This window comes from Nothoprocta perdicaria, unplaced genomic scaffold, assembly GCF_003342845.1.
Source record: "Nothoprocta perdicaria isolate Ctin4 unplaced genomic scaffold, notPer1 scaffold_549, whole genome shotgun sequence".
In the NCBI taxonomy this organism is placed as follows: Eukaryota; Metazoa; Chordata; class Aves; order Tinamiformes; family Tinamidae; genus Nothoprocta; species Nothoprocta perdicaria.
Window position 1 is genome coordinate 66,271 of NW_020455809.1, and position 7,405 is coordinate 73,675.

At 36.9% G+C, this 7,405-nt stretch overlaps 1 protein-coding gene across 1 annotated transcript in view; it reads left to right on the top strand.

Annotated features, from left to right (window-relative positions):
- LOC112955247 (mucin-2-like) overlaps nt 1-7,405 on the top strand; it is a gene marked incomplete at its 3' end in the record, with an annotated part of 32,510 nt that overhangs the window by 2,262 nt on the left and 22,843 nt on the right. The window contains exons 2-5 of the mRNA XM_026048523.1: nt 4,090-4,354; nt 5,840-5,954; nt 6,575-6,665; nt 7,100-7,209. Coding sequence (XP_025904308.1) covers nt 4,090-4,354; nt 5,840-5,954; nt 6,575-6,665; nt 7,100-7,209 — 581 coding nt within the window. The remainder of the gene's footprint in view (nt 1-4,089; nt 4,355-5,839; nt 5,955-6,574; nt 6,666-7,099; nt 7,210-7,405) is intronic.

Sequence of the window (7,405 nt, forward strand, 5' to 3'; positions counted from 1 at the left end):
TGACTGTCGCGTTGCCTGTCTAGGGGCTCCCTAGTTCAGATATGTAGTATAAGATTATGGCAGCTTGTAATTCTATTCATGGACTTCAGGAACTGGGGCAGGAAAAATCATCTCTGTTAGGACTGGGAACTACATATGGAAGTGCCCTTCTCATCATCTGTTCTGGTAACAGGAATTGAACCTGCTAAAGCAGAATTATATATACTTTAAAAAAAAAAAAAAAAAAAGCTGTCAATTCAGAGTAAATAAACTAATGTGTACATATGGATGCAGAGTTTACTGTGTATTAAAAGTCACATAACTCTAGATTAAGATGCCTAGGCCAACAAGCTTTAAGGTAGCTGAGCATGAAAGAAAATAGATTATAATTTCATATCTCATACACTACTAATTTCTGAAAAGCAAATAAAGCAGCTGATGGATGGGAACATTACCTTCTTGTCAGTAGGAAAACAGGGATAGAAAAGTTTAGGATACTTTCTAATGCTAGCAAAGATGCAAATACACTTAGGAATTATGAATTGTGAAAATCTCCTCATTTCTCTTTTGATTGTCACGCCCCTATTGTTTGGAGTACAAATTCAGTGAGAGTGAAATTGTCAAGACATGTTCCCTTCCCTTGTTCTTCAGATGGGTTGTCAGAGTGACCCACAATGCTCTGTTTTAGGAGAGGCAATGAGAAGATATAATTCACTGTGAAGAAAACCAGACTTGTAGCAGAAGGAAGATAGGTGTGTTCTGTATGTATTCCAAGATGGGATTATGCTTCCTGTACAGGCAGTCCAGAGCTGGTGCAGAGCAAATCAGTCCTTAATATCTTATTGAACTTGGTTTACAACAGTTCTTAGTTCTATCCATGTCATTCAAAGAAGTGTTTATTTCTCACTGTGTCTAGGAAGAAAACACTAGCATATTGGATTGAGAACACATCTGTAGGTGAGTCAACTTCACTTTTCACATTCGCAACCAGTGAGGCCAGGAAGTGGCTCTCTCTGGTTGGGAGTTCTGTGGCAAACCCTGAAGGCCAAATAGGCAAGTTCCCACTTCATAGATATGAAGATTCAATTTAATAAAAAAGGTCAGGTCTGCTGTGTACTAGCAGTTGTTACAATTTACAGTTGTTACAAAAAAAAAAAGGCAAACAACTGAAGAAATGCTTTTATCGCAAAGGGTACTTCTCATTGAGCAGAACAGCTAAAGGGACTAAGTGAGGAATTTCCTTGGTGTTTTACAAAATATGCATGTTCTGCTCAACTTGTAATTTGAGCAACAGGAATAAGGAAAACTTGGAAGAATTAAGAGGATTAGAGATTTCTAGATGCTGAAATGCAAAACTTTTGATGAGAAAATAACCTTGTATGCTCTGTGTAACAAGTAAACTCAGTGCTATGAAGTAATTGTGTTAGAAGATCTCTTGAAATAAATATTTTCTCTGCAAGACAGAAAACTCGGGTTTGTCTTCTGAAGAGAGTCACAAAAACACTTCTGAGGAATTCTGCAAAGCAAAATACAGTGCGTGTGGAAATCTTACTCTATCTGAAGCAGCATTTGGAGCTGGTTTCTGTTTCTGTGGATTTCCTTAGGACTATTTTCATCTTCCTCTACATAGCACAAAGCTGAGCATTTATGGGACTTTCTGTAGGATCTGATGTCAGAGAGGAGACTGACATTATAATTCATATAGAAGGTAAGCAAGAAAGTTGTTCAGGGGGTTCTGTCAGAAAACATATATGAGATGTTATTTTACGTGGGCAGTAGTGGTTTCCATGTCTTCCCTTTTATTCTGCTGTCTTAAAGCTTAAAATGTTGATAGAGCCCCTTCGGATGTTTTTGGTGGCCTTCTTCTTGCACAGTGACGATGTTTGACAGATAATCTCTTGTGATGCAAATTTCTTGAAGTTATAATGCCACCTCATCACAATTGCTTTTAGGAAATGATATACCATATGGTTTGTATCGTGTTTTAGATGTCCTAGAGCTTTATGAGTCAGTGGAATCCAACAATTGCCTGTAAAATATTTTTTTCATCCAAGACATACCAATATTTATGAAGGTTATTTTTGTCTAGCAGGAACTTCATGAGCATCATTTAATCTTTACAGAAGTAGATGTAATTGATGGTGGAAAATGAAACAAAAACTTGACATTAAAGTCATTGTTGGGGAATATCCCGTTCTAAACTTAATTCAGGGCATTTTCTTATTCAGCCACTCCAAAATTCACTGTTTATAGAAGTTAGTGAAGGTTGAACTTGGTGTGACTATTTGAAAGATTTAAAGAAGTATTCTGTAGGACAAAGAAATACAGAAGAGCAATAAAAAAATGCATGATTACTGAATCAATATTATACCATTTCCTGTACGCCAAATTCTTTCATTTACACTGAAAAATTCCTATCTGTTTACTTCTTATCTTTTGTAAATATCACACCTATTTTTCTTACCTGTCCTCTTTCCTCCTCCCTTGGTATCTCCTCCCCTGTGATGGAATCAATTGCACCAGTGGGTATTATATAAAGAAAAATTTTCAGAGGTGTTCCCACTTCACCCACCTTAGCCGCCATGGGGCTAAGAGTTGCCAGCCTTTTAATACTCTGGCTGGCGCTTTCCTACGCAAACGAAATAAAAAAAGGTAAGCTCTGGAAATGAAATAGTGGCAAATTGCCTCCTGGAAAAGGTGTGGGGGGATAAAATACTGCAGCAAAGGTAGAAGGAAATGACACGTTTAAATAAACCACTGGAGTTTTAAGGTGTTTTGAATTATTTAACACTTTAAGGCTATGTGGCAGAACCATAGTAGGTAGCTACTGCTGTATCTGGAGAATTTAGTGCCTAAATGTATCGTATTAATCTCTAGTTTGATATGCTTGGAAGCTGTTATTTTTACTATTACATTTCTTTCCATGTGTTTAGACTGTCATAAGTAGAATAGCTGCTTGACAGAAAGAAAGCTATGTCAATTTGGCAATTTTTTGCTGTAGCCATTAAGAAAAAGGATGTCTATATGTTTTGTTACTCTGGAAAAGCCTCTCATATTCAAGACTGTGTTTTTAGAGCAGTTGGTGATGCATTGTCTGCAGTGATCAGGTTTGTGATCCTAGTCTTGATTCCCATATCTTGAATTTAACAATGAGAGGAGGGTCATGTCTTGTGTTTGGGATCCCAGTTGTGAGCTGTGGGAGAATCTCTGAAGTCTTCCTTTTGGGCAGTATCTAGTGATATGAGCTTTGGTTGGATGCACCTAATGTGGTTGATAAAATCAGAGAATAATGACTTAGAGGCTCCTTTGGTAATTCTGATTTCTCAAACTTTGCTAGATAATTATGAAAAGATAAGTGGCATGAGTGCTCTTAGTACATTGGCAGGCTTCCCAAGTATGTTCAGCTTTTATGCTCACTCCTAATCTTGAGACTTAACTGGATACTGTTTTATTAAGTGCTAATATCTGGTGTAGTGGTCGGGAAAGGACTGAACTTGAGATCATCAGCTCCATCTCTTGCTATTGCTTTTTTGTTTTGCTCCCAATGTCATTATTTTCTGCCCTATCTGCTTTTTCTGCAGAGGTCTGTTGTAATAAAGGTTTCTTCTGTTACGAAAAGAAGGAAGTTTGGAAAAATTCCTGTAGTGCTTCCTAATTCTGTTTCTTTTTAGCACATGTTGGATGATGGAAGATAGTAACTCTTAGAAAAAATAACCTATTGTCGTGATTCAGCATAAATTCATGCATTTGGCAAAGTAACTGCTGTTATATTAATGCACCAGCTTGTTAGCAGTCAGAGGGTTAAGTTTTTCTCACCTTACACAACAAATTCTTTCACATCAGTGAATGCTACAAGAAATACCTAGGTCCCAGCAGTGTTTATTAATGTTTTCTTTTCCTTTTACAGAGGAATGTGTCTTCTCTGTTTAATAGGCAGGTATTTCAGTAGTCTAGAGGTTTGTGGAATTCTAGCATTCTTTTCCTTGTAAACTCACTTGAGCTCTGTGGCTGAACATGATGCAAGCATTCTTCCTCAGCTCTCTTGTTGGGAAGTACTGCCTAGTCTCAGTGTTTTTCATTCCTCTGTTTTTTTTTTTTGTCACTTAACAGGTAGGACACGAAGCCATGGCCACTATGTCTGCAGTACTTGGGGGAACAACCATTTCAAAACTTTTGATGGAGACATCTATCAGTTTCCTGGCGTTTGTGAATATAACTTTGCTTCTGACTGCCGAGAGTCCTACAAAGAGTTCTCTGTCCAAATTCAGCGTGATCTGAACAGCAATAACCATCCGGTGATCAAGTACATTCTGATCACAGTCAAGGACTTCACAGTGTACCTCACACCAAAACTGGCTGTGGTAGATGGGCAAATGTAAGTTCTTATAATACATAGTGATTCAGAGAAATGTGCTGTGAGGATAAAAACACAATTGATTCTTTACATTGCTGCCTCTATTATCACTGATAGCTGCTGCAGGCATTTCCGTAAACTAAAAGAACACTTCAAAGTCCAACATAAAAACTACTTTGAGGAAAGACTTTAGTATTAATCTTAATTTGCACACTGACATAAAGGATGATTTAAAGCAAGTGAAGGAAGAGATTTATGTGAATCATCTTTTTCTGGCTGCACGGCAAATAAAATGTCTGATGATCTGATGAGCCAGATCTTTCACTGGGGTGAAATGCCACAGCCTTATTTGTTTCACAGTACTGCCTTGCGCTTACCTTAGCACAAGGTCTGACCAAGCAGGGCAAATGCATTTTTCTGGAATCTTTTTCTGTATTTTCCTGACAGGAAAGAGGTGTTACTTTCCATTGTTCATAAATAATCATATAAAGTATAGTGGCTGGGTTTTGTGAGAATATAACAGATATTGTGCAGGTCAAAATATCAGGATAGAGTGCTAAACTAATTAGTCTAGGGCAGTATGTATTTGTTTACAGGGTAATCTTTTTCTCCTCCTCTAATATGAAGATATAAGGCACTGAGTATGTCCCAGTTGCTCCTGTTAATCCTAGAAATATAAACAACGAAACACGTGAAGAAACATAGCTTAACACACAGCTCTCTAGGTTCAAGACATAAAAAAGCAGGCCACATATTAGTACATCTTAGCGTTATTAAAAAATACCCTCTCTGTTTTCTTTGCTAGTTTGGATTTTGTGCAGAAGTCAACTTTTGATTTTAAATGGGGAATCCACTTCAAAAGAAGTCTATTCAATAATAGATCATATCAGAATACATAACAAAATGGCGTAAAGTCAAGAAAAAAATGCATTCTTTTGCTGCAACTGAAAAGAACTCCATAAAAAATAGGGAGCGTTTAGCTTTTTTTTTTTTTTTTATGAAGCAAACCTGTTTTTCTCCTAGGTGTTATTCATAAAACAATAGAACTCCTCTTGTAGAACTGGTTTTTGCTGCATGGGGGATTTAGTTTTTGTGGAATTTAGTTTCCCATGCTGCTCTGTAACTGGTACATGATCCGTTGTCATATAAAATAACATTTCACGCCACTGAAGTGAAGTCTGTAGAGCAGATAAATGCATGAATTTGCCTTTTGGTACCCAGTCCGCTGGCTAATGAAATATCCTGGCAGATTTGGTGTTTAATTGTATAACCTTGTATTTTATGCTGTGATAGTTGAAAACTAGTTGAAAACTAGTTGAAAACTAGTTGAAAAACTGCCCAGTGTTTTATAATTCCTCTCTAAAAATGTCACCCTGTATGACTAGGGTGAGATAGGGGGTATAAGAAGGCAAAGGATGGTTTCCCTACTTGTTAGAATACTTCTGTAAGAGACATTCAAGTTACCCCTTAAATTTCTGTACTTATCAAAGCCTATGATTTTTCTAGTGTCAAGACACCGTACTACAGCTCTGGCTTGTTAATTGAGAGCAATGACATTTACACCAAGGTTTATGCCAAATTAGGCCTGATCCTGATATGGAATCAGGAGGATGCACTGATGGTATGTATAATCCAATTCTTTATTAGTATTTCCTGGGTTTAACAGAATATCACAAACTGAACAGAAATAGAGTGTCATAAACTGAACAGAGCCAATTTGCTAGATTGAATTATCCAGTTGACACTCATGGTACCTTATTCAAAAAATATTCCTTTCTCTGTGGTGTTGTAGAGTAGTGGTGTGGCATTCAGATGATCTTACTACTTTCTGTAACACATGTAACACCTCTACGATCTGCATTTTCCTTCATCTATCTTTTACAGGTGTATCATAGCTTTCCTGATCCATAGTAAGATTTAAATTTTATTCTGATGCAGAAAAGAGTCCTGTAATTTTAAGAATACTTTACTTTTCTTCTTTGTCAATATGGTGATTGTGGTAATTATCTTGTTAGAGGAACTTTAGCCCCCTTTTATTTTCTGAGAGATTTTTTGCACCTGCCTTGTGTGTTTATCGGCTATACTACAATCTAATTTGCAATGCAAGAGCTATTTCTGAGAGGGTTTTAGGTTGACCATCACTTCTGTCATCTAGCAACTTTCCTTTCAAGTAAACATATTTCCTTCAGAATGGTCTTCATGCTCCCAAGTAATTCCATTTTTCCTCTTTCAATTATCTAGCTGGAGCTGGACAGCAAATTCAATAACTATACATGTGGTCTTTGTGGGGATTACAATGGCATTCCAATCTACAATGAATTTATTGATGGAGGTGAGTCATACTACTGCACTGATAGTTAGCACAGAAGATAAGTTCATAAGCATTGTGCTTAAGAGCATCACAGGAGAGCAAATTCTGTATTTGCTGTCCTACAGGAGAGCAAATCTTTCTCTACAGGCATTTCTGTAATTGACCCAAAATAAGCATTTTCTTCCAGTTCTGCATTCCTATTATTTTATTCCAGGTGAATTATTTTGTATATTCCCTACAGACAAAAGAGAAAGCTTTTTTTCTTAGTGCAATATCAGTTTACATTTTAAAGCATGCTTAAGATGGATGTAATTGGCAGAGGGATCTGTGTCTAGCAGATAGAAATTCTATCGCAGTAACCATTTCCCTTAATCAGTAGAGTGTTAGGAATCAGATGTTCCTTGTTGTCATTTTTTTAGACTTAGCAATGTCTCTTTTGTATCTTTTTCTCACAGTCACAAGTTACAATTCTATTACATATGGGAATTTACAGAAGATCAACAAACCCAATGACAATTGCGAGGATCCTGATGAAACTCAGGCACTTCCAAGCTGTAATGAGCATGTGAGTAGTCAGTACAGAGTTTCATTTTCATGGGTATAGGGAGTGCTATAGGGAGTCAGTGTGTGAGGACCATTTGTTCCCTTCCATGGCTCACCTGTCTCTAGCTAATATCAATGGCTAATGGCAAATATTTGATTTTAGAAAAATGGCTAATATTTGATTTTAGAAAAATGGCTAATATTTGATTTTAGAAAAA